Source organism: Dipodomys spectabilis, unplaced genomic scaffold (genome assembly GCF_019054845.1).
Source record: "Dipodomys spectabilis isolate Male_0828 unplaced genomic scaffold, ASM1905484v1 ptg000069l, whole genome shotgun sequence".
Lineage (NCBI taxonomy): Eukaryota > Metazoa > Chordata > Mammalia > Rodentia > Heteromyidae > Dipodomys > Dipodomys spectabilis.
Window position 1 is genome coordinate 1,814,783 of NW_024870746.1, and position 25,900 is coordinate 1,840,682.

The 25,900-nt window shown below is 43.5% G+C and overlaps 2 protein-coding genes across 2 annotated transcripts in view; one reads left to right on the forward strand and one right to left on the reverse strand.

Moving 5' to 3' along the window:
* Positions 1–641: 641 nt before the first annotated feature.
* Ncstn (nicastrin) lies at positions 642–19,901 on the reverse strand. Its single transcript, XM_042681906.1, has 17 exons — positions 19,740–19,901; positions 17,830–17,934; positions 13,402–13,525; positions 12,896–13,017; positions 12,132–12,277; positions 8,647–8,797; positions 8,235–8,344; positions 7,786–7,938; positions 6,903–7,007; positions 6,450–6,527; positions 5,526–5,698; positions 3,460–3,562; positions 3,250–3,345; positions 2,871–2,958; positions 2,457–2,611; positions 1,953–2,165; positions 642–1,382 (listed from the first exon to the last, which is right to left on the reverse strand). The coding sequence occupies exons 1-17, from the start codon at positions 19,822–19,824 to the stop codon at positions 1,260–1,262; spliced, it is 2,130 nt and encodes a 709-aa protein (XP_042537840.1). The 5' UTR covers positions 19,825–19,901; the 3' UTR covers positions 642–1,259.
* Positions 19,902–19,964: 63 nt separating this feature from the next.
* Copa (COPI coat complex subunit alpha) overlaps positions 19,965–25,900 on the forward strand; it is a 54,796-nt gene continuing 48,860 nt past the window's right edge. The window contains exons 1-4 of the mRNA XM_042681905.1: positions 19,965–20,099; positions 22,687–22,800; positions 23,002–23,075; positions 24,744–24,824. Coding sequence (XP_042537839.1) covers positions 20,060–20,099; positions 22,687–22,800; positions 23,002–23,075; positions 24,744–24,824 — 309 coding nt within the window. The 5' untranslated portion in view covers positions 19,965–20,059. The remainder of the gene's footprint in view (positions 20,100–22,686; positions 22,801–23,001; positions 23,076–24,743; positions 24,825–25,900) is intronic.

Genomic DNA, 25,900 nt, shown 5'->3' on the forward strand with positions numbered 1-25,900 from the left:
CTCCATGAAGATTTAGGAAATTCAGGTTTCTGAAGAGCCGTGGTTCTTCTGAGGCAGGCAGACCTAAGCAACTCTTGGTCTACAAAATGTCCAATATAACAGAGGGTCTAAAACTCTTCAGCATGTCACCCAAGAACCTTCTGGTGTGACTCACCTCACCACCTCCTGACCCAGCTACACTGAGTAATTTCCTACTTCCAAAACAGGACTTGTGCCTTTATTAAACTGTACTACATCTGGTAAACTCCTTAAATTTTATCTCAATGTCACCTACACTGCCTTGAATGCTATCACATACTACTGGAGCACTCTGGATATTCTGCAAATTCCACTTGTTATTCTGGATTTACACCTAATGATAAAATGTTTTTTCCTTCATTCCAACTGTGAACTACTCAGGGTTGTACTTGCTTCATCTCTGTACCCCAGCCAATGTCTTGAAATGAATAAAGAAATATCTTTCATTACAAGGTGAGAAGAAGCTGTATTAACATTACTCTCACAAGAAGGGCTCTAGGGTTTGGCAGAAAGCCATTATTTTAGGGCTGTTTGAAAGGGCCTTACTTCTGGGGTCTTTGGAGACCAAGAAGCTAGCATGCAAGGTCATTGATCATGGTTGTATGGAAGAATAACAGTACAAGTCATATGGGATAATTTTAATGAGACTTCGTATTTATGTTTTTACAAAAAAAAAAAAGAACAAGAAAAAAACCCAACGAAAATAGATATTACACCTTAAAAAAAAGTACAACTGAGCATGGTGGGATACCCACCAGGCAGCATGCCCACCATAATGTGCCATCTGACAACCCGGAGAAAGGACAGTACAAAGGAGACACAAGGCTCCTCCTCAGAGGTTCCATGTAGTACGAGCCTTATGCTAAATTCGCACGTTCTTCTTCCTGATCCAGTAGGTGGTTGGGTAAGAGGGGCTAAGAGTAGGGACAACAGTGGGAGCAGAGGTCCAAGAGCAGGGTAGAAAGAAAGATAAGAGACATCCTGTGGAAGGGCAAGCGAGGGGGGGCAACTTGGGAGTTAAACAGGAGCAGGAAGCTCCTATCATAATCCCAGGATATTGCAGGGGTTAGGGTGGGGGAGGCTGAGGAGAAGAGGTAACTTGTTTACCTCTCCCTGTCTCTTCTGGACAGTTCCACTTCTTTATGCTAAGCTCTGTCTGAGACAGGCCCAGAGAGATTCCAGTGACAACCTAGTGATGTGTTCCCAGTGAAGTGCAGTGCTGGCAGGGAGAGCTGGAGTCCTTAGTAAGACACAGCTCCAGGCTCTCGGGGAACAATGAAAAGGACTTCAGCTTTGGCATTGATGCAGTAGGTGACGATGAGAGAGAAGATGAGGATGCCAAAACCCACCATCAGGGTGATAAACTGTAAGGGAGAAGGGTGTGGTCAAGGAAGGAGAAAGGCTCTCAGAACTCAGTGCAGTTTTGGACAATGGGGTCAGAAGACAGGACAGTGGAATTCTGGTGCTGGCTTCAAGCACCAAGTATAGAACAATCATGGGCAACAGCTTCCCAAAAATTTGCATATTTAATTCTCTTCATTTGAGAAGGGAAGTTTGTTCTTGAATTACTTAGATTTTAAGTATCTCAAAGGTAGGACCTGTAGCTCTGATTCTCTCATGGGACTTTTATTACTTATGATGGGGCTCAATATATCTTAGACTGATTCATTCCAGCTGTGCCAGATGGGGAATGCCAGGTGAGATGAGAGCATGGAAGAGCTTCTGGCATTCCAAAGGTTTTAAAAAATGAATTATACTCAAACTACCAGTAGAGAGGCCTTCTAATGGGATATACTGGTGGGCTAGGATAGGTTTGCAGTAGGTTCTGCTGCAAATCTGGGGCAAATGGGATATGGACCAGGGTATGAACTAAGAAATAACTCAAAATCATTGGAAAGACTCTGCTACTTCCCTTCTGGCCCCATCTCACTCACCTCAAGCTCTTTGCTGGCAATTAGGAATATCCGAGCACGGATATCTTTCCAGCGGCTTTCAGTCCATGTAGAGTATTCAGTGGAGCTCCACTGACTCAGTTCGAAGGCGGGGGACAAGGCCCTGGCAAGTCGTGCCGTGGAACGCACACACCGTGGGAGTCGCTCTGTCTCATTGGAATTCAAAGGGCCCTGCACCCATGAGTACTCATACAGCTGCACAGGAAGATGAGCCACACACAGGCTGAGGTAATTCTCTTCTTACTTGTTCTTTTTACCCAATCAGCACCACATTTGGACCAACTATTAACTGGCTGCTATCCCATTATTTTGTGTAGGTGGTCCAATTTCACCCAGCTATTGCTTCTTCAACACTTGAATTTACTGGTCTGTTCCCCTCCACCAATCTCCATCCCAATCCCCTGAGTCCACATGGACCTAGAAGATCCTCCAGTTCTCCCAAGGGAAAGAGGCCCCAGAGGACCTCCAACACCCACCACCACTCACATCCTTGTTTTCATTTGGGACTTTACTTGGATCCTGGCACTGCTCTCGGGTGAGGTTGGTCACCTTGCCAGTCAAATTTGCCAAGGCATACTGCACAACATAAGTGGTGTTGGTGGGGCTGGAGACGGCAATGTAATGTTGAAGAGGCCCATCACCTGATCATAGGCCAGAGGGGAGTGAGGATTGGGTGGGTGGAAGGTGGGGTGAGGCAGGCAGAAATAGGAAGAGCCCAAGATTGATAGAAGCCAGAGAAAGAAGGTTAAGAGAAAAGGATCCAATATCAGGAGAAAGGAACACAGGAGAAAGAAAATAGAAGAAAAAAAAAAAAAAGAGCAAAGAATTAAACCAAAATGATGCCTATTATTCTATACATTTGCTCAACTATGGATCACCCTTTTCATACCATATGCTTACCCAGGTAGGACCTTAGGTCCTGTCTGAGGATAGACTGGAACCATGAGTTGTTGGCTCTAACCAGGAACCCATAAAGGAGGCGAGTGACCTAGGGTTGGAACAGCAAGTTGACAAAATGCTGTGATTTTCAGCAAGGCCAGGGAAACAATTAGTGGGCACAAGTTATGGAGCAGGAACCAAAGTAGGATTGGAAGATAGGGACCACCTGTAAGGATGTAGATGTGGCCCACCTAAGAGCTCTCTGAGGCATCATCCTTGTTAGTGTGAAGAGGCATGCTGAGTTCGAAAGTTTGGGAAGTGAGGTAAAGGACATAAGAGGTTGGGGACAGCATGCTGTGTAAAACAAGAGAGGAAGGACCAAAGGCCCATCTGTTCTTACAGTCTTGGGATCAGCCTGAATTGTGTGGCTGTAGTTAGTTCCTCCTGCGAGCTCATAGAGTGCACGTCCCAGCACTGTAGCCACATTCGCCAGGGCCTGTGGTAGGTAAGGAGAGGAGCTAAATGGCTCATCTTGTCCATCCTCAATGACTTAATTCTAACCATTTTTACGGTGTTCCCCATGCTCCCATCCAACCTGTGTCACTGTTACCTTAGCAGTGTCTGTCACAAAGTTCAGGTCCTCTTCAGGGCTGTGCATCTCAGGATAGGTCACATTAATGTTCTCAGCTGTGTCATAAATGCTCTCATAATAGCTGCCAAAAAAGTTAGCATGAGTCCTGGCTATGTCCAGCCAGCGCCTTGCCCTTTACTACTTAAAGGCTCCATTAATAGGAACTTGGTACATTATTTTTCATAACCCAGAGGAAAGAAAAAAGAGAAAATTAGGCTCTGTTATCAAAAAAGGCATCGATAAAGAGGAGATAGGAAGGGATAGGTGGCTAGAGAAATACAAAGACTTTCCTGAAAAACAAGGTAGAAAAGGTTAAGTAAGGGCTAGGAAGGTGGCTCAGTGGTAGAGTGCTTGCCTTGCATGCCTGAGGCCCTGGATTCGATTCCTCAGCACCACATAAGCAAAAAGAAAAAAGCCAGAAGTGGCGCTGTGGCTCAAGTGGTAGAGCGCTAGCCTTGAGCTGAAGAGCTGACGGACAGCGCCCAGGCCCAGAGTTCAGGCCCCACGACCGGACCCAAAAAAAAGAAAAAAAAAAAGGAAAAGGTTAAGTAAGCACAGGAGGCTTTTCTAATCATGTGATCATGTGGGCTAGAGAGACAAGAGGGTGGCTAAAAGCCTTCTCAGAATCAGAGTAACTGTATGTTCCAACTAACATTTACAGTGATGGGGCCTCAGAGTAGAGGGAAAATTAGCAGGTATTAGGATTATGTATGCTCAGAGATAGATATAGATATTTTTTTTGGTGGGAGTTTTTTTGTTTTTTTTTTGGTTGGTCGTGAGGTTTGAATTCTGGGCCTTGGTGCGGTCCCTGAGCTCTTCAGCTCAAAGTGAGCACTCAACCACTTCAGCCACAGCATCACTTCCGGTTTTCTGGTGGTTAAGTGGAGATAAGTCTCATAGACTTTCCTGTTTGGGCTGGCTTTGAACCGTGATCCTCAGATCTTAGCCTCCTAAGTAGTTAGTATTACAGGTGTGAGCCACCACCTGGTTTGCTCAGGAACATTGGGTCAAGTCATTGTGATAGTCCTTGGGAACTCCAAGCTAAAAGAGTGCTCAGCATTTACAATGACTAAATCCTCAGCCCACACAGACTGAAATCCACACAATCAAATCCAAATCATGTTCAAATGATGAATCATGCCTCACCCTAAAGTAACACAGAAAAGATTTGAAGAGAGCAAACCTGAGGCTAGAACTGTCACTCCCCTAACTGGAATGAGAAGGGGGCTTAGGCTCTGGACAACTAGAGCTTCAGTATTTTTACTCAGAAACTTATTTGGCTCAAAAAGTAGCAATCTATGGGCTGGGAAGGTGGCTCAGTCATAGAGCACTTGCCTTGCATCCTTGAGGCCCTGGGTTCCTCAGTACCACATAAGCAGAAAAAAAAAAAAAAGCCAGAAGTAGCGTTGTGGCTCAAGTGGTAGAGTGCTAGCCTGAGGGACAGTGCCCAGGCCCAGAGTTCAGGCCCCACGATTGGACCCCCCCCTCCAAAAAAAAAAAAAAAAGCAATCTAGCCTGAGTGAAAAGTCCTGTTCTCCTAGGCCATAATTTAGAAACAGTTCAACCAAGAAAAGAGATAACTAATAGCACTTCATTTTTTTCTTCGGAGCCCTCTCAGTACACTGAACCATGTGTGTCCACCACAGGATAAGAACCTTTACAATGTTACAGTTCACAAAGTATGAGTACCCTTAAATAGACCTGAGAGACCACTGTCATCCTCCATCTAAAGAATACCCCATCTTTCCTAAACTCTCAAAAGGATGCCCTCTGCTGGCAGCCCTAGGGAACTCAGGCCCCAGGGAAATGGGAGAAAGAGGAATCACAAGAGAGGGGGACTGGAAGTGCTACAGTTGAAAATGGTTTTACTAATATAAAGAGCAAGTCAACAAGAGAACCATTCTCACACATTGAGAGTGACCAGTGACAGGTCACTGAGCAAAGAACCCAAACAGCCTAGAGGGGTTTTTGGGGGGTTGGGGAACAAGAAGCAGGGGTGGAATAAAAGTGCAACTTTCCCCTCAGACTTCAGAACAGTGACTTACCGGTTATGGAAGGACCTAGCATGATCAGCCAGAACAACACCAGAGATGTTTCGAGCTCGAAGAAATCGCTGTAGAGAAGATGGTGGAAGGGCCTGGGACTGATTCAGTTTCCTGAGGATGACATCAGGGACACCAGCACTACTCCTCTCCAGAGTGGCCAGGAGATCCTCAACCTGAGGGAGTGAAGGAGACTGACTACTGGGAAATAGGAAGCAGGAGGGTTCTCCCAGCCTTTAAGTGCTCTGTACTTCTTGCCCTATGCTCTTCTAGATCTATTTTCTTCAAAACTTTTGGGACCAGGGCTTTCGATTACCTATTGCTCCCATCATTATTTCTATAGTTAGGAAATTAGTATATAAAGAAGAAGCCCGTAGTTTTGTCTAGTTTTTTTTTTCCTTTTTTTTTTTTTTAAACTCTGTTGCCTTATTCTCAGTGGCCCTTTCACTTATTATCTGTTGTACAGAATTGGTGAGGGAAAATAATAATGAAAACTCCAATGCTGAATACTAGGTGGGTAACCAATTCTCTAGTGCTAAAGGAGTAGGGATGATAGCAAAGGTGAAGTGGCAGAAGAGCATTACATGAAGAGCAGCCATAAAGAATTACACCTGAAAAAAAGGGAGGGTCTTAAGTAAGCATTTGATAAGAAGGGAGATTCTTAAATAAGCAGTAAGGAAGTGGAGGTCAATTTGTGGGGTAGGGGACCTAACAAGATGGGAAGATTTCATCAGAGAGGCAAGGACTTACCCATCCTTAACGAGCAGTGTTACTATGCCAGGCATCAAATGATCAGAGAACTATCCATTTGAAAGAACACTGGGGTGTCATTGAGCTCATGATTCTCCCCAGCAAGCAGTAACAACTGTAGTATTTCATCCTTTAGCCAACACCCAACCTGATCCTTTCTCTTATCTGTTAGGTTACCTGGCTCTGCACAGACTCGTTTTTCTGAGACATTGGATCTGTGTGCATCCAGAGATCTAATGAAGATCTTAGGGCTACCTGTAAAGGATGAAGAGGAAATATTTACATAGTCAAGCTCCGGCTGTGGCCTGTTGAAAAGGAGTCAAAGAAGAGGTGGGTAGTGCTGGCAATAAGAACAACAGAACACTAGGGAAAAACTTTAGTTCAAAGGAAGAAGAGAGGCTAGGACTGCGGCTTAGTGGTAGAGTGCTTGCCTAGCATGCAGGAAGCCCTGGGTTCGATTCCTCAGTATCACAAACAGAAAAGGCTGGAAGTGGTGCTGTGGCTCAAGTGGTAGAGTGCTAGCTTTGAGCAAAAGCAGCTCAGGGACAGTGCCCAGGCCCTAAGTTCAAGCCCCAGGACTGGCCCAAAAGAAAAAAACAAAGGAAGGAGAGAAAGACACACACTACATACCTGTCCCAGCTCCACAAAATAGTCAATGTTTTCTAACCGCATGGGAAATTTGCCCTTCTCCATATCATACACCATTCGAGAGCTGCCAATGTAATCAAACGTTTCCTGAGGTGTGGAGTAGGAAAAGGAATAGAAACTTAAAGAATTAGGACAGCCTCAAGAAAAAGATCATCAAAGCTATAGGCAAGAAGGCTACTGTCTTGGGTCATCTGAACTGCTTGCCAGCTTACAGCCACATGACTCCCTCGTCCTTCCTACACCTCCCAGTAATGAAGATCCCTCACAGGTATCATAGGACACCTTGCGCCCAGAAATAGGGAAGTCAGACTTAGTAAAGACCCCAAGCAAACATCAGCTGTTATGTGTATTTCTTGACTCTCCCAAACCTCTACTAGCTCAGCTATGGGTGCCATTTGCTAATCTTAAGCCAGCAGGAATAAGCAGGATCTCTCAGGAGGCAGTAAAAGAACTCAAGACAAAAAATGTGAGGGCTACGAATGTGACTTAGTGGTAGAGTGCTTGCCTAGCATGCAAGAAGCCCTGGTTCAATTCCACATAAACAGAAAAAGCTGGAAGTGGCACTGTGGTATTAGCATTGAACAAAAGTAGCTCAGGGGCAGTGCCCAGAACCTGAGCTCAAGCACCAGGACTGGCAAAAAAAAAAAAAAAGGAGGCCTCAAAAAGAAGGTGGAGGTGGGAGAGGATAGATGCTGAAAGCCTATCAATTCAGTGAACAGCTTCCTAAAACAGAGGACTCCAAAAGGGAAACAAATATAGACATCCAAAAACTCTGCTACCTAACAACTTAGGTTAAGTGCTGAGGTCTTCCCCTTTACCATCCCCCTCCTTCCTGGCCAGCCCACTCAAAGTGAAGAACCCTCACCCCTTGAAAGAAGACAAACATGACATTGCGGGGCAGGGTGGTCGCATCGGGTGCCTTCTGCAAAGCTTCAGCTGCAGCCAACTGGGTAACGAAGGAGGCAACAGCACTTTCAGCCCCTGGGGCTACGTTCCAGAAAAAAGAACGGCTGTCCAACTAGGTACAACAACAAAAACGAAAGACAGGAGAGGTATACTTTAAAACTGGAAATTAGGACAAAGCCCATGTCCCCTCTCCTGCTCCAGCTAAGAGCATATATATTTGCTGGAACAATGGATAGAGCCCAGGACTACAACAGCCAGATCCCTCTCCATTTAAGGTCCTTGAGTACATTAACTCTGAAATCAGATACACCCAAGAGAGGCCTGCCAGCTCTTTCTGTGCCAGCTCTGCTAGTACTGTCAGCTTTTTCTATGCCAGCTCTGCTGGTATTGACCAGGGGCAACACTCACCCGGGTTGCTGCAACCACAACCCTGTCATCAGGCTCCAATGTCCCAGAAGTATTTATAGGCTTAAGCATGCTCCATACGTTGTAGTCTGACAGGGGGTCACAGACGATTTCTGAGCAGTACACAAATGAGATCAAATAGTGATAGGACTAAGGGAGAGGTAGCTATAAAGAAGGCCTGTGAGACCTCTCAAACTCAGTGCCTCATGGACTCTGAGGGTCATTATTTCTAACTCCAACTGTCCCAGACTATGTTCTCTGGTGACATCCACTTCAGTACAAGCTGTCTAAACTGTTCAAAACTGTAGGTGCTATTCCCACTCAGTGTTTCCACTGCCCAAGTCTGCACCAACCTCCCTGGCCCAGTACCCCTGCTCTCACCATAGTGCACCCAACACAGCTTGGACCCCCTTACCTGGGTTAATACTAAAGGTGCTCTGGATGAAGCTTCGTCGCATGCAGGTGGCAGTGCTGATAACTGCGTGCATGTGTGAGAAGAGCTGCATGGCACACAATGGGAAGTTGGGTGCTGAGCCATTCTCACTCAGGTTGTGATCTTGATAGCACTGGAAGGGAGATAGACCCCACTGAGAAGGCTAGTGTGGAATTCTTTTCTTCCCAGAAAACGGAAATCTCATCTCCATTTTTTTTAATTTTTAGTGCCAGTTCCAGGGCTTGAACTCAGGGTCTGGACAGTATCTCTGAGCTTTTTTGCTCAAGGTTAGTGCCCTACCATTTAAACCCAGATCCACAGTTTAGTGTCTAACTGGAGATAAGAATCTCAAGGACTTTCCTGCCTGGGCTGACTTCAAACCTCTATGCTCAGACCTCAGCCTCCAGAGTACATGGGATTCTAGGCAGGAGCCACTGGTGCCTGGTTTCCATCTCTATTCTTTCTTTCTTTCTTTTTTTTTTTCCTATTTTTTGAGGGGTCCAGTCGTGGAGCCTGAACTCTGGGCCTGGGCGCTGTCCCTCAGCTCTTCAGCTCAAGGCTAGCGCTCTACCACTTGAGCCACAGCGCCACTTCCGGCTTTTTTTCTTTTTGCTTATGTGGTGCTGAGGAATCGAACCCAGGGCCTCATGCATGCAAGGCAAGCGCTCTACCACTGAGCCACCTTCCCAGCCCTCCATCTCCATTCTTAAGCTACTCCCTTTGGGAGACATTTATCTAGGAGCTACAGGTGTCCTGGTATAAATAGAGTCTATAAGATCAAAGATAAAAACTCCTCAATAGGTGACAAGAGGAATGGACTCAATAGTTTGCCCAATAGTTTGGTTAGAGTAGATGAATTTAACCTGTTCCAGAATGGCCCATTTGAGCCACTATTTTTTTTTTCTTTTTTTTTGTTGGTCGTAAGGCTTTGAACTCTGGGCCTGGGCACTGTCCCTGCACTCTTCAGCTCAAGGCAATCCCTCTACCACTTGAGCCACAGCGCCACTTCTGGTTTTCTGGTAGTTAATTGGAGGTAAGTCTCACAGACTTTTCTGCTCAGGCTGGCTTTGAATCATGATCCTCAGATCTCAGCCTCCTGAGTAGCTATGATTACAGATGTGAGTGTTTTTTGTTTTGTTTTGGTTTGGTTTTGTTTTTTGTTGAGACTGGGAATTGCTATGTAGTCTATGATAGCCTCAGACTCATAATCCTTCTGTTGAGACTCCAGGTATTGCCTACATACCTGTTCTTGGTGTGATCTGAGCCAATTAAGAAGCGCTGGCTATGGGCTGGGAAGGTGGCTCAGTGGTAGAGCGCATGCCTTGCATGCCAGAGGCCCTGGGTTCGATTCCTCAGCACCACATAAGCAAAAAGAAAAAAGCCGGAAGTGGCGCCAGAGGCCCTGGGTTCGATTCCTCAGCACCACATAAGCAAAAAGAAAAAAGCCGGAAGTGGCGCTGTGGCTCAAGTGGTAGAGCGCTAGCCTTGAGCTGAAGAGTTGAGGGACAGCGCCCAGGCCCAGAGTTCAGGCCCCATGACCGGACCCAAAAAAATAAAAAAAAAATTAAAAAAAAAAAGAAGCGCTGGCTAAAGATCAAATGTTAAGAATCAATTCATCTTAGAAATCTTAGAAATCAAGTCACTTTGTTAACTGTGGATAAATCTTCTAACTACTCTTTTTTTCTTTTTTTTTTTTTTCGGGGGGGGGATCTGGTCATGGGGCCTGAACTCTGGGCCTGGACGCTGTCCCTCAGCTCTTCAGCTCAAGTCTAGCACTCTACCACTTGAGCCACAGCACCACTTCTGGCTTTTTTTTTTGCTTATGTGGTACTGAGGAATCGAACCCAGGGCTTCATTCATGCAAGGCAAGCGCTCTACCACTGAGCCACCTTCCCAGCCCTCTAACTACTCTTAATGTTAAAATGAATGAAGATGCTAGACTAGAATTAGGCTAGAATTCTTTAACTGTATATGTCCTGTTATAAGGTTTGAGATCTTGCTTGGCTTTTTTTGCTCACAGCTGGCACTATACTACCTGAACTACACCTCCAACTTGAACTTTTTGCTAATTGGTTATAAGAATTACCTGGATTTATCTGCCTGGGCTGGCTTTGAATTGTGATCCTCAGATCTCAGCCTTTGAATAGCTAGAATTATAGACACATGTCACCAGCATCTGGCCCTTAACTGAATCTTTCAATGACTACTCCTAAGTGGCTTTTTGTTTGTTTTTTTTTTTTTTTTGCAAGACATGGGGCTCGAACTCAGAGCCTGGGCACCCTCCCGGGGCTCTTTTGCTCAAGGCTAGCACTCTACCATTTGAATCACATGTCCACTTCCAGGTTTTTTGGTGGTTAACTGGTGTCTTGCACTTCAAACTGTGATCCTCAGATATCAGCCTCCTGAGAAGTGTAATTATAGGATGAGCCATGAGCACCCAGCTTCAATTATTTTTTTTTTTTTTTTATTGTAAAGCTACTATACAGAGGGTCACAGTTACATGAGTGAGGTTATGAGTACACTTCCTCTTGAACATTGTTACCCCCTCCATTGTTTTCCCCCTACCATCCCCTCCCTCCCTCCCTTCCCCGAGGTTCTTTTTTTTTTTTTTTTTTTTTTGATTGTGATTAAATGATTACATAATTTCAAAGTCACAAGTTCATTCTAACTTCCCTGGAGCAAATTGTCTACCACAGTCTGTAATATATAACAGTGTTCACATGTTATATACCATATTTGTGATCAGCAGCATGAGGATATTTAGTAGTGGTTCAACATTTTCTTCTAGTCTAAAATGCTTTGCTGAGTGCTGTTGCTGTATCATGTCTATAATCCTAACTACTTAGAAGGCAGAGATTTGAGAATCATGGTTCCAACTGAGCCTAGGCAAACAAATCTGAGACTCATTTCCCTATAACCAAATGAAAGCCAGAGAGTACAGGCATGGCTCAAGTAGTACAGTGCCAGCTGTGAGTGCAAGAAGAGCAAGAGCGCAAAGCCCTGAGTTCAAGCCCTAGTACTAGAGATAAAAAGATAGACAGGTAGACTGATAGCTTTAATGCTGTGATTATCAGACAGGAAAGAAATTAGATGTGAAGAAAATAAACCTCGGGGCTGGGAAGGTGGCTCAGTGGTAGAGCGCTTGCCTTGCATGCCTGAGGCCCTGGGTTCGATTCCTCAGCACCACATAAGTAAAAAGAAAAAAAAAGCCGGAAGTGGCACTGTGGCTCAAGTGGTAGAGCGCTAGCCTTGAGCTGAAGAGCTGAGGGACAGCGCCCAGGCCCAGAGTTCAGGCCCCACAACTGGACCCAAAAAAAAAAAGAAAAAAGAAAAGAAACCTCTTGGGTTTTTTTTTGAGAAACTTTTTCAAAGTATATAATTGTGAAAGGAGCTTCCTTCCAAATAGAAGAGCCTAAAAAATAATATTCTTTCTCATCATAATTACTAGGAGCTGGCAGAATCAGTACCTGTTTGATGATCTTGGTTTCATTTTCATCCTCAAGAAGAAAAATGGGGAAACTAAAGTCTTCATAAGCCAAGCCATTACCCAAAGAGTTCCATAGTGTTTCTTTACAGTGAGCAAACTCTGGCCCATAAGAGTTGGAGTAAACACCTGAAATGTGGAAAAGGAAGTGAGGGAGATAGGTTAGAGGATATCAAGCACTTAAGTAACAGGTGAAGGAGAAAGATTAAATATTAGAGGATTGGGACTAAGTTCAAAAATGTAAACATGAATCTATCATCAGTCACATTAAAATAAAGCTACCGGTTATTGGGAGAAACCTAGGCTGGCAGATTAGGCATCTGGGTGGGTGACATGAAGTAATAACACAAAAGAAGGGGAAAAAGGGGGGAGGGGGAAAGGAAAGAGCCGCAAGGTCATAAGAAACCCTATACAGCTGAAGGCATGGATCAAATGGTAGAGTACCTACAAACCAAGTGCAATGCCCTGAGTTCAAACCCAGTACTGCCAAAAAAGAAACAAAACAACAAAACAAAATAAATGGAAGGAAGGAAAAAAAGGAAGGAAGGAAAAGCAACTCTGTTTTCTGTTTGGGAGTTAGCTGTTTACAACACATGACACCCACAGATACAGATGATCCACCCTCCTTCCCTCCCTCCCTCCCTACACACACACACACACACACATACACACAAATACACTTTTAAGACTGAAGCAACAATAAACCCTGCACAACAGTAGCTTCTTCTGATCCTTTGGGGCTCTTACCAAACCCATCATTTGGGCACTGCACGCTAGGAGAGAAGCCTATGGTAGAATTGGGCTTGGAAAAAGTCACTGCGAGACCAGCAATTCGGCTGGTTCTCCCTTTCAGCTTTTCCATTATATCCCTGAAATAGAAGGAATGCCATGAGAGAAGACAGAAGGTATCAGCCAAATGCCCTGGTCTCCTCCCCATGCAAATGAATAGACAATTAGGGACTGGAACTATCCACTCACTCTTTCCCTTTCTGGTCTCTAACTTCTGAGTCTGGATGAGTTCAGGGTTTAATCTCATCTACTTTGTTCTTGAGTAAAACCAAGACCTTTGGCATCCCTCCCTGAGATCCTTACTCTACTATTAAGGTTTCTAAGATGATTCCCTTTGATGGTACTTCTTCCCTTATGAACGCCAACCCTGCCACCATGCCCCCTGACCAGACTAAGGCTGCTATACTTCCAAGTATGAGAACTGTTCATGGAATTACTCTTTCTTTGGCACATCCAGTTCTTACCTGTTAAAGAGCTTGCCATCCAGCAGAACCATGTAAGGGGGATTGGGGCCATCTGTCAACACCCATTGCAGGTCCTCTTCTTTCTCCACTACATGGATAACTCCTGTGTCCCCATTAATTGAAGCTGCCAAGATAGAATGGGTCAAATTAAAGCTCCCACAGGTGACAATTCTGACTTTGTCTCCCTGCTTCTACAGATCTTTTGCCCTTAAATTGCCTGAACTTGGAGGACTGAATTGTCCCTAGCTCCACTGAAAAGAAGAACAGGAGGACAAAAGATCCCAAGAGAACCCAAGAGGTCTTGATGCCAGAAAGGTTCTTTGGTCTTTACATTCCCTTCCATTTCAACCACTTCATTTAACAATATACACAATGGAAGTGGCGCTGTAGCTCAAGTGGTAGAGCGCTCACCTTGAGCTGAAGAGCTGAGGGACAGCGCTCAGGCCCAGAGTTCTAGCCCCACAACCAAAAAAAAAAAAAAGAACAATATACACAAGACTCTAGAACAGTAGACGTTCAAATTTCCAAACCTGTATCTTCTCCAGGAAATATCAAGCTTAGACTTCTTCCCCCTCCCCCTTTTTTTTTGTCAGTCATGGGGTTTGAACTCTGGGCCTGGGCGCTGTCCCTCAGCTCTTCAGCTCAAGGCAGGTGCTCTACCACTTGAGCCACAGTGCTTCTTCTGGTTTTCTGGTGGTTTATTGGAGATTAGAGTCTCTCGGACTTACTTTCCTTCCCAGGCTGGCTTTGAACCACGATCCTCAGATCTCAGTCTCCTGAGTAGCTAGGATTACAGGCATGTGCCACTGGCACCCAGCAGACATCTTCCTTTTTAAAGTGTATAGATCTTCTAGCCTCAGTATAATCATTCCTTTGCTTTAGTTATGAACAACTTTACTTGTTCCTGGCTAATTTCAGGTAAAATTAAGAACTTTAAGGTTTCTAGAACACAGCTTCCCATCTAACACATCTTGAATGGATTAGAGATGTATTGATAATTGCTCTCCTTTCTTTGTAAGGTCATTTGCTGCCAGAAATAGACTCTTTATCTCAGGATGCCTTACAAATTGCATCCATTTCAATATGTGCCAGGGTGCCACAAAAGACCATTTCTTTTTTTTTTTTGGTCGGTTGTGAGGCTTGAACTCTGAGCCTGGGCACTGTCCCTCAGCTCTTCAGCTCAAGGCAAGCACTCGACCATTTGAACCACAGTGCCACTTCCAGCTTTTTCTGCTTATGTGGTGCTGAGGAATTGAACCCAGGGCCTCATGCATACGAGGCAAGTACTCTACCACTGAGCTACCTTCCCAGCCCACAAAGACCATTTCTATGTATCTTATAATGTGACAAAGATTGGGAACACTAATTTATGGGACAGATAGTTAAGAATGTCTACAATTGTACACAATTGGAGGCAGCTGGTAATATTCCTCAGCTTCCCAAGGGATCTATAGAGAACTAGGATCTCTTTGCCAGTCTATTCTCCATTGAAGATGAATGTGTTGTTCATCAATTATTTTAGAACAGTAGTTTTCAGCCCTGACTGCATCTTGTGGATTTTTTTCCCCTTTTTCTCTTTTTTTTCTTCATTGTAGTGGGGAGTGAATGCAAGATATCATATATGCTAAACATACAATACCCTTAATCCCCAGAGTCTTAAAAAATAGATGCTTGGGCTGGGCACTGGAGGCTCATGCCTGTAATCCTAGATACTCAGGAGGCTGAGGTCTGAGGATCAAAGCCATCCCAGGCAGGAAAGTCGGTGAGACACTTATCTCCAATAAACCACAGAAAACAGGAAACTTCAGGAAGGAACAGTTCACAGAACAAGAAAAGACATATAGCTGTCTTTGAGCATTTTAAGGATCCAACAGAAGTAGGGCATTATAACCAGAAAACAAAATCTGGATCTCATTTTTTTTCCCTTAAGGCCAGCCACATTAATTAAAAAGGGCATAGTCTGCGAAGAATGGATTGATATGAGGAAGTAGGACTTAGAAGTAAGTAGGTTGAAAAGGAACAAGATCTTAATGAGGAAGTATCCATAGTCCAGCTCCTCCCTTCTTGTTTCTCTGTATTAGCACTAGGCTTTATATCTAGAGACTATTGCTTTGCTTCCCATAGGGCTTCTGGAAGACTATCTAGTAGGAACACTCATTACCAAAGGGAATTTTTCAGCTCCAGGAGGATGAGATCCTGGCTTCTTGCACTTATGAGGTTTTAACAAATCTGCCAATCTGATCTCAGCCCATTGTGGATCTGGTTCTCTTTCATCTACAAATTCAATTTAAAAACTAAATCTTCAAAAAACTTTGAGACTGTTTAGAACCATTCAACTTACACCTAGTGTTTCTTGTAGCAGGGTCATGGAGCAATCAACATACAGTATAGCTAAAATGACAGATAAACTATTACCTTTCTGAGCAATTACCTTACTTCCAGTAACTATTTCTTCTTAACAAGTTGAACAGATTCAGGTAATCACATAGTACTGCTGAGGCCATGCTATATATTTGTTATCATCAATGACCATATTAAAAGACATTTTAATGCTGGATGTGGTAGCTGATTCTATAATTCAGCACTTAGGAATTTGAAGCAGGAGGATAACAGGTTTGTGACCAACCTAGGCTATATTGTAAGACTCTGTCTTGAAAAAACCAAAACAAGCAAATAAACAAAAAGTCAAGACTGTTTTGGCAAGGCTATTCCAAACACTATTTATTACAGGAATAATCTGAAATTCAAAGGTGACCAATTTGATGATGAAAAAGCCAAGATCAGATTCTAAGTTTCCAGTTTACTTGCAAAATTATACTTTGACAGAACTACTGTCTATGGAAAATGAAAATCTCAACACAGTAGCCTAAATAGAAAGCAAACTAGGATTCAGCCTTCACAACTTTTTCCCCTCCTCTATAAGCTTCATAGTTTTTACCCCAAGATATCATGGAACACTGTTTTGGAACACTTTTACAAAGCCCAAAAATGCATCCAATCTGGCCACTGGTGACTCATGCTGTAATCCTAGCTACTCAGGAGGCTGAGATCTGGGGATCATGGTTCAAAGACAGTCTAGGCAAGAAAGTATATGAAACTCTTATCTCCAAGTAACCACTAGAAAACCAGAAGTGGCACTGTGACTCAGCTCACACCTGTAATCCTAGCTACTCAGGAGGCTGAGAGGAGGTCAAAGCCGGGGCAGGAAAGTCCCTGAGACTCTCATCTCCAATAAACCACTAGAAAACTGGAAGTGGTGCTGTGGCTCAAGTAGTAGAGCACTTGCCTTGAACTGAAGAGTGCAGGGACAGCACCCAAGCCCAGAGTTCAAGCCCAGTGACTGACAAAAAAAAAAAAAGAAAGAAAGAAAAGTGCACAAATGCTATGCTCTTGCAACTAACTATACAGAGTTTTCAATGCTTTCTATGAATTGCACCTACTAAATGAAGCTTAAACTCTGAGTTCAAATGCAAGCACTAAAAAAAATAGAAAAATCCAGGTATGGTGACTGAGGCCTATAATTCTAGCATTCAGGAAGCTACAACAGGAGCCTATTAGATTTGAGACCAGCCTGGAATGCAAAACATACAGCAAAACCCTTCAAAAGGTGGCTCACACCTGTAATCCTAACTACTCAGGAGGCTGAGATCTGAGGATCATGGTTCAAAGCCAGCCCAGGCAGGAAAGTCCCTGAGACTCTTGTCTCCAATAAAGCACTAGAAAACCATAAGTGGCACTGTGGTTCAAGCGGTGGAGCACTCACCTTGAGCTGAAGAGTGCAGGGACAGCGCCCAAGCCCAGAGTTCAAGCCCCATGTCCGACCAAAAAAAAAAGCCAGGCTGGGTGCCTGTGACTCACTCCTGTGATCTTAGCTACTCAGGAGACTGAGATCTGAGGATCACAGTTCAAAGCCAGGCTGGGCAGGAAAGTCCGTGAGACTCTTATCTCCAATAAACCACTAGAAAACTGGAAGTGGCACTGTGACTCAAGTGGTAGAGCACTCCCCTGAGCTAAGAGTGCAGGGACAGCACCCAAGCCCAGAGTTCAAGCCCCACAACTGACGAAAGAAAAAAAGCCCCATTTTACATTTTACTTCTATTTTTACAAAGTGCAGGTAATAACGATCTATAGATAGTATGATCTTGGGAAAATTATTTATTTTCTCTAAGCCTCATGATATACAATATTAAAGGAGATGTTGTGGGGGTTAAATGAGAAGACACACGTCAAACAACTTAATATACACCATTTACTAAATATTAACTCTTGTTTATTATTCTTGGTTTGGCAGATGGTTCTCTATAATCTCCTACTCACATAATCTAATTTGAGGGCCAAGACTTACAAGCAGAACAAGGATCTTTTTTAGTATCACCATTCAGACTGAAATATTAATGCCCACAAACACAAATCCCAAATTCAACTTACACTGGCAGCCAATTTGGTGAGTGGCATTAAGCAGACGGACACAGGGAGCTGTTTTATTTAAGGGAATGTAGATTTTTCTCTCCACTGAGTTTCCTCCACACAAACCTGGTAAGAAATGTTAGAAGAAATTACTGAACAAGACGCTAGCATCTATCATGACATTAACTTGATTCATAGCACATCATTCAATACCATACTTTTTTTTTGGGGGGGGGGGGAAGGGCTGATATTTGGAGTTTGAACTTAGGGCCATGAGCTTGCTTGACTGGCTAGCATTCTACCACTTAAGCCTTGCTACCTAGCTTTTTGCTGGTTATTTTGGAGATGGAGTCTCAAAGACTCTTCTGCCAGCTGGCTTCAAATATGACAGTTTCCCCCCCGCCCCCACAGCCCCTGATTTCAGCCACTAGAGTAACTAGGACTACAAACATATGCCATGGGGTCCTGTGCCTTATAAAATGTCCATTCGTTTAATTTTTTGGACAGTTTTTTGAAAGATAAATGCTTAAGAGTATCCACCTATGTATCTCAGAAGGTTTAAATTCCACAAGGAGAAACTACAGTTAAAAGAGATGAACATGATTTGTCCAAAGAAAGGTGTTTGTCCTTATATGTGCTTTATATTGAATGTACACTTTTGGCTCTTGCTTAGTGTTTTTGCCCAAAGCTGGTACTCTCTCTTTTTTTTTTTTTGTTTTGGGTCCAGTCGTGGGGCCTGAACTCTGGGCCTGGTCGCTGTCCCTCAGCTCTTCAGCTAAAGGCTAGCACTTTACCACTTGAGCCATAGCACCACTTCCGGCTTTTTTCTTTTTGCTTATGTGGTGCTGAGGAATCGAACCCAGGGCCTCAGGCATGCAAGGCAAGTGCTCTATCACTGAGCCACCTTCCCAGCCCGTCTGTGAGACTCTTATCTCAGAAAACTGTAAGTGGAACTGTGGCTCAAAGTGGAAGAGTGCTTGCCTTGAGTAAAAAAGGTCAAGGACAGTACCCAGGCCCCGAGTTGTAACTCCACATTTAACCATTAAAAAAAAAAAAGAAAAAAAAGAAAAGTGCTGGCCCAAAAATATAAATTACCAAAGCAAACAAATAAATATACCTAAAACTTTTGCAGGGAATATGAACAAAATGGGGAGAAACCTTATGCCACCACACACCTGTTCAGTTATACATCTCCAGTAGGTCATTGGTGTATACCTACAATGTGAGACGGCTAGTTTCTCCCTGGGTGGTGTTTTTTTCTTTTTAATGTGAATTTTGGTAAAGAAATAGTCATAATTAAATCATAAGTAAATGCAGGCTTGTTACATTTTAGTGCTCAATCACAAAAAGAAAAGGGAAAAAAAAAAGCTAAAGTTCCTTGAGTCACTACAGTTTTAGCCTACCTCAGTTTCACTTTACCGAGGAAAGAAACTGAGATCTGACATGAGTTTATGATGGGATTAACAGAAGACGAAATGATAACTCTATATTTTCAGGCTCTCACACCACCCACAAACAAGATTGTTTCAGTCTCAAAAAGCCTAAATGCGGGGAAGGAAGCTCAACAAGCCTACATGCGGGGAAGGAAGCTCAACTTTCACACCTGTCCCTTTCGATTACGGGTGGGGTAGCTAGGGCTCTGGGGAAAAGCAGGCTTCGGGTGAAGTGGTTGAGAAGTCAGGCTGGAAATCCAGTAATAAGTCTGGAAGTGGGAGGGAAGCGTTCCAACCTGCTGCCGGGTGGAAGGGACGAAGAAGGTCCAGGCTAAAAGGGGGGAACTTCTGTCGTGGGAACGAAAGAGAAAGAGCATTTACAGGTTGGGGGGACAGAGGGGCAGCGGGGACCAGAAGGGAAACGCCGCCGTCGCTCGCGGGCGGGCAGAGCCGGAGGTACCCCTTACAGACCGGAGCCCACCGGAGGGGGAGCCTCACCTGCCAGTACCACGGAGAAAGACAGAAGGCGAAGAAGACCCCGACTTCCTGGGTGAGGCCCTGAGCCGCCCCCAGCCGTGGCCATCTTGACGCTCCGCTGGGCGGAAGTCTCAGTTCTCTCCAAGTCCAGCAGCGGCCTCTCTAGGATTCCACCAGCGCCGTCTCTGTGGCTTCTAGCTGTAAAGACCGGAAGTCTTTGTCTGAGTCGCTTCCGGGTGCCGAGGCTCTCGGTCGCTGACGTGGAAGTGCCTCGCAGGCCTGCGGGGAGTGGTGTGTAGCAGCCGGTGGTCTTCGAGCGCCGGAGCCCGGAGGACTGAACGATGCTCACCAAATTCGAGACCAAGAGCGCGCGGGTCAAAGGTAGTGGAGCTGAAAAAGGGAAACTTGGAGGTTGTCTGTCAGGGGCGGCCCTGTCACCGGGAGAGGGAATGGATGGATTTAACGGGCAGAACTGGGCCCGGAGGACCAGCCGAGGGAAAGACGCGAGGGAGGGAGGGAGGGAGGGAGGGAGGGAAGGAGGGAGGGAGGGGAGCTAGGGTTGGCGGTCGTCGCTGCGCTCCTCTCCTGTGTGTGCTCGGGGGCTTTGATGTACCCGTGTGGTGATAGCTGCACTGCCGCGGATCCGTAGGCCCGCTTCCTATTCTTTTCCTTCCTCTCACCTCTCTTGGGAACACACGGCTTTTTTTCTTTTTTTTCCTCTTCCCACGGTCCGGTGACCTATTGGGTGTCTATAATGAACGGCCCTGAGCAGTTGAGTGTCAACCTGTGTCACAGAGATTAACACAGCCTATCTCATAGTGTGACCCTGCCTCAAAAAACAGACAAAAACAAAACAGAGCGTTTCAGGTTTTTTTTTTTTTCCCCTCCAGTTTTTGGTTTTCAGAAAAAACTAATGAAGATACTTCTACACACAATCTAGGCAATTAGACTTCAGGCCTGAAATGGGGTGGATCAAAAATACAATACGTACATTTATCCCTCTGATAGATACCTAAATGTAAAAACACTGTCAATATACAGTCTCATCATGTTTTTTATACACTTTGTTCAGGCAAACTAACACAGACCATAATCAATTGTTTTGCTTTATGAATCTAAGCGCTCACCTTTATTTTGCATTTATTTGCCTATTTGTCTCTATGATAACACTCTTTTATATGAGCCCTCAAGTATTCTGACATCTTTTTTCTTCCTTTCTAAATTAGACAAGAACTCAAGGGAAAAAAAGACTCCTTTCCACATCCAGGTCCCAGAAATCCTTAATTGTACCTTTTTTTTTTGGGGGGGGGGGTCCGGTCATGGGGCCTGAACTCTGGACCTGGGCGCTGTCCCTCAGCTCTTCAGCTCACGGCTAGTGCTCTACCACTTGAGCCACAGCACCACTTCCGGCTTTTTTCTTTTTACTTATGTGGTGCTGAGGAATCGAACCCAGGGCCTCAGGCATAGCAAGGCAAGCGCTCTACCGCTGAGCCAACTTCCCAGCCGCATTTAATTGTATCTTTTATGAGTAAGATTGTCATGAGATTTGGGAACATCAAAATATAATCTCATAGTAATAGTATTTTCCAGGTTTTGACTAAGAATCTGGTCAGGCACTGTAGTATAAAAACACTTGCGGGGCTGGGAAGGTGGCTCAGTGATAGAGCGCTTGCCTTGCATGCCTGAGGCCCTGGGTTCCATTCCTCAGCACCACATAAGCAAAAAGAAAAAAGCCGGAAGTGGCGCTGTGGCTCAAGTGGTAGAGTGCTAGCCTTGAGCTGAAGAGCTGAGGGACAGGGCCCAGGCCCAGAGTTCAGACCCCACAACGGGACCCAAAAATAAATAAATAAATAAGTAAATAAATGATAAAAACACTTGCCAGCTAGCTGGTAGTGGCTCATATCTGTAATCCTAGCTACTCAGGAGACTAAGATCTGAGGATTTCAGTTCAAAGCCAGCCCTGGCAGAGAAGCCTATTAGACTCTTATCTCCAATTAACCAGCAAAAGTCAGAAGTAGATATATTACTCGAGTGGTAGAGCAACAGCCTTGAGTGAAAAAAATCCAAGCAAGAGCTCAAGGCTGTGAATTCAAACTTCAGTACAGCACAAATAAATTAAATAACACTTTATATAAAATTTCTTACCTTAATTCTCTCTATAAGAGAATGTTAATTATCATTTTAAAGAACAGAAAGTAGACATTTAGAGATGTTGCCTAAGATTGTTGATAGCATTCCAAAGCAAGCCACTTGACTCCGAAGAGTAAGTTCTAAATCACTTCATTACTCAGATGTACTTTTCCCCCAGACTTCAGTAGACTGCCTATACTTTTCTCATTTTGACATTATTTTAGTCACTTGCCCTCTAAATGTTACTAAGAAGTTTTTTTTGTTATCTGAAGTTCAAATCTAATAAAGAGCATCCAGTATCTTATCTGGCAACTATCAATTTGAGACCTCATTGCGGCTCCAAGCTTCAAATATTTTATTCCCAAGCAGGCAATAAAGTCCAGTGGAAGCAATGGGTACTGAGATAGTGCTGAGTTGCGAGTGCTTGTTTCTAAAATAGTTGCTGTGACAGAGCATCCTATAAACACCTCAGATAAGTATAACAGTAATAGTGGTTCTAAATTAGATCTAGAATAAAGGCTGTTTCTAAATTAGATCTAGAATAAAGGCTGTTGTCAACCCACTATAACAAAACTTAAAACAAGCTTCACACTGATCAGTAGAGTAAGTAACTTAACTTTATTCTAGAACAAAGGCCACACATTTAAAGGAATTCAAGCCTAGTACCTAACTATAAATTTTACATCTGGCATCAAATGAAAAGTCATTAAGCGTATTGAATGAAAATGGGAAAATGTGTTGTTGTTTTTTTTAAATTGTAATTGATAGTGACATTGTGGGCCTTACTTAGTTTTAGTTCATTGTATCACCTTCTGGTTTTCTTTTGTTTCACTCCCAGGGCTCAGTTTTCACCCCAAAAGACCCTGGATCTTGACCAGCTTACATAATGGAGTAATACAGTTATGGGACTATCGAATGTGCACCCTCATTGACAAGTTTGATGAACATGATGGTAAGATAGTTTCTAGAAGGGTGTAAATGAGATGGGGTGTTTACTGTCTCCTAGGACAGACAATCTTCTTGTCTGTTTAACAGGATTCCTTTAAGATTAAAGAATGTGAAAGAGGTAAAACTGAAAAATCCTGACTGAATCATCTTAAAAGATTAGAAAGAATAACTCCTTGTAACATGTGTTGCCTGCTTTTTCTTCCAGGTCCAGTGCGAGGCATTGACTTCCATAAACAGCAGCCACTGTTTGTCTCTGGAGGAGATGACTATAAGATTAAGGTACAGAGGGTCTGTCGTGATTGGGAATATCAGAACACAAAGGTGTGTTAAATTTAGGAATTATGGAAGGAACTGAAAGACAAGACAGCTCATTCATTCAGAGTTTAGGCTTTTTAACAACATTATCCAACAAATGTGTTGAATACTGCTGTGTAAATATGCATAGACTTTTTTCATTTCTGGAAATTCAAAAGATAAGTGATTTCTCAAAGAGCTCTTCTTCTAAAACAGAATGTCAATACATATCAAACAATAATAGCATGTACTCTGGGTGCCAGTGGCTCACACCTGTAATCCTAGCTACTCAGGAGACTTGAGTTCTGAGGATCACGTTCAAAGCCAGCCTGGGCAGGAAAGTCTGTGAGACTTATCTCCAGTTAACCACCAGAAAAATGGAAGTAGTGCTATGGCTTAAGTGGTAGAATGCATGCCTTGAGCTGAAGAGCTCAAGGACAGTGCCCAGCCCAGAGTTCAAGCCCCATGACGGACAAATAATAATGATGATGGCATATACAACTTGGTATTATATTAGGTATTCTTAGTGAAACAAGAAAGGATAGTCCAGGTTCAGAAATAGACATACAATTAAAAACTCCAATCATTTTATGGAGATAATACTTGGAGAAAAGTTAGAGAAAAAGCAGAAGTTAAGAGGGGACAGATCATCAATATCTGCTTGCAATACTCAGGAATTCTTCTCAGGCTTTCATACAATTATGGAATTCTTAGAAGGGTTTAAGTATATATAAGAATAAAGGGACTGGAGCTACTCCAGTCCTTTTATTATGAAATAACCTCCATATCTTCTTTCCCCCACATCTCCCACCTAGGTCCTTACTAAGCAAGCATTCTGTCAATGAGTACATCCCCAATCCTAAATAAGATGATTTTCATATTTTTGCTTAAGTTCATGGGTAGAAGAGTAGTTTTTTTTCTTAATGCTGAGGATTGAACTCAAGGCCTCTCATTTATTCTAGGAAATTGCTGTAATAGGGATTTCATTAATTAGAAAAAGAAAATCAAGAGGATGTAGTATGAGTAGTAAATTTTATCTTGGCTCTGATGAATTTGAAGTAAATGAGACACAATCTAGTGGAAGCAATGTCAACAGGAAAGTGGTAACTTTAGTAGAAGATGTCACTCAGAAAGTAGGTTGAATAAAGAATACAGACTGTCTAAAGTTTAACTAGAATTACTGTAGGAAGGAGTGATTTGAGAGGCTGGAAGTAAACAAAAGAGAAGCAGAAACCTCTAGGATGCCAAGGAAGAAGAGAATTTGGGGAAAAGAAAGAGGTCAGGATGATAATGAAAAGTAACATTTAGATTGCCAGTATATAAACTCAAGTTCTCGTTGAAAAATCTGAGCCTTTATAAAGCCTAAGATCCTTTTTTTTTTTTTTTTTTTTGGTGGGGGTGGGGGGGGTCTGGTCGTGGTGCCTGAACTCTGGGCCTGGGCGCTGTCCCTCAGCTCTTCAGCTCAAGGCTAGTGCTCTACCACTTGAGCCACAGCACCCCTTCCAGCTTTTTTCTTTTTGCTTATGTGGTGCTGAGGAATCGAACGCAGGGCCTCATGCATGCAAGGCAAGCGCTCTACCACTGAGCCACCTTCCCAGCCCAAAGCCTAAGATCCTTTTATCCTGTTTCTTAGTTGGATTTCTGTTTTTGCAGGTTTGGAATTACAAGCTTCGCCGCTGTCTCTTCACATTGCTTGGACACTTGGATTATATTCGTACCACGTTTTTTCATCATGTAAGTAGCCAGGATGTCTCCTAGTTACCTGTGCTTTGGTAATAAGTTATATTTTTGGTATGACTCTCTTGGGATCTGTGGGATGTTTACTTTTCTGCATTGTTTCCTTCTGTTGAAGGAAGCACTCAGGACTACACTGAATTTCGCTTAATTGGGTTCAGTGGGCTATATAGGAAATCATTGTTTCTCTGTAGGGAAAAGAAATAATTTTTATTTCAGATTTTCTGAGCTACCAAACAAGTTTATGGACGTATTCTATGTGGGTCATTATTAGTAAGTATTAAGTATGCCTGAAAGGTCAAACTAAGATACCATTTTAATTTTTTTTTTTTTTTTTTGGGTCCGGTTGTGGGGCCTGAACTCTGGGCCTGGGCCCTGTCCCTCAGCTCTTCAGCTCAAGGCTAGCACTCTACCACTTGAGCCACAGCGCCACTTCCGGCTTTTTTCTTTTTGCTTATGTGGTGCTGAGGAATCGAACCTAGGGCCTCATGCATGCAAGGCAAGCGCTCTATCACTGAGCCACCTTCCCAGCCCCAAGATACCATTTTGATAGCTGGCTAGGCCAGGAGATATATTGAGACTTGTCTCAAAAAAAAAAAAAACAGTTTTGTCAGTAACCTTATAGACTCTAAAAAAAGGCTAAATTGTTATATATTGTTTGCTTCTTCGGTTACTAGCACTTGAAAATTTTTGAACTAGATAATTTATAGGGAGAAGTTAGACTATAAAACAATATTCCCTGAGGCTCTGAGTTCAGACTCCAACACACACACACACATACACACACACACACACACACACACACACACACACACACACACACACACACACACACACACACACACACACACACACACACGCTGTATACATATGTAGTTCCTGTCAAGTGGTAGTGTACCTACTAGTAAGGGTAGGGCCTGAGTTGAAAAGTTCGAACCCCAGTACTGTAAAAAATAAATATAATATTCCCATCTTAGATTTAAAGGAAAAGGGGCTTAATTCATGAGATTAGTTAAAATATAAGTTTACAAATAAGTAAACCTAAATGTGTGGTATACTACCTGTGAGTTTACTAT

Bases quoted from the DNA above. Each gene is read 5' to 3' on its own strand.
- Ncstn (XM_042681906.1), bottom strand. From the start codon at position 19,824: ATGGCCACGGCTGGGGGCGGCTCAGGGCCTCACCCAGGAAGTCGGGGT. The intron at 7,939-8,234 runs GTGAGTGTTGCC...TGTTGTACCTAG, and splicing joins TTGTGGTTGCAGCAACCCGG to TTGGACAGCCGTTCTTTTTT. The intron at 3,563-5,525 runs GTAAGTCACTGT...CTTTTTTGGCAG, and splicing joins GCTAGGTCCTTCCATAACCG to CTATTATGAGAGCATTTATG.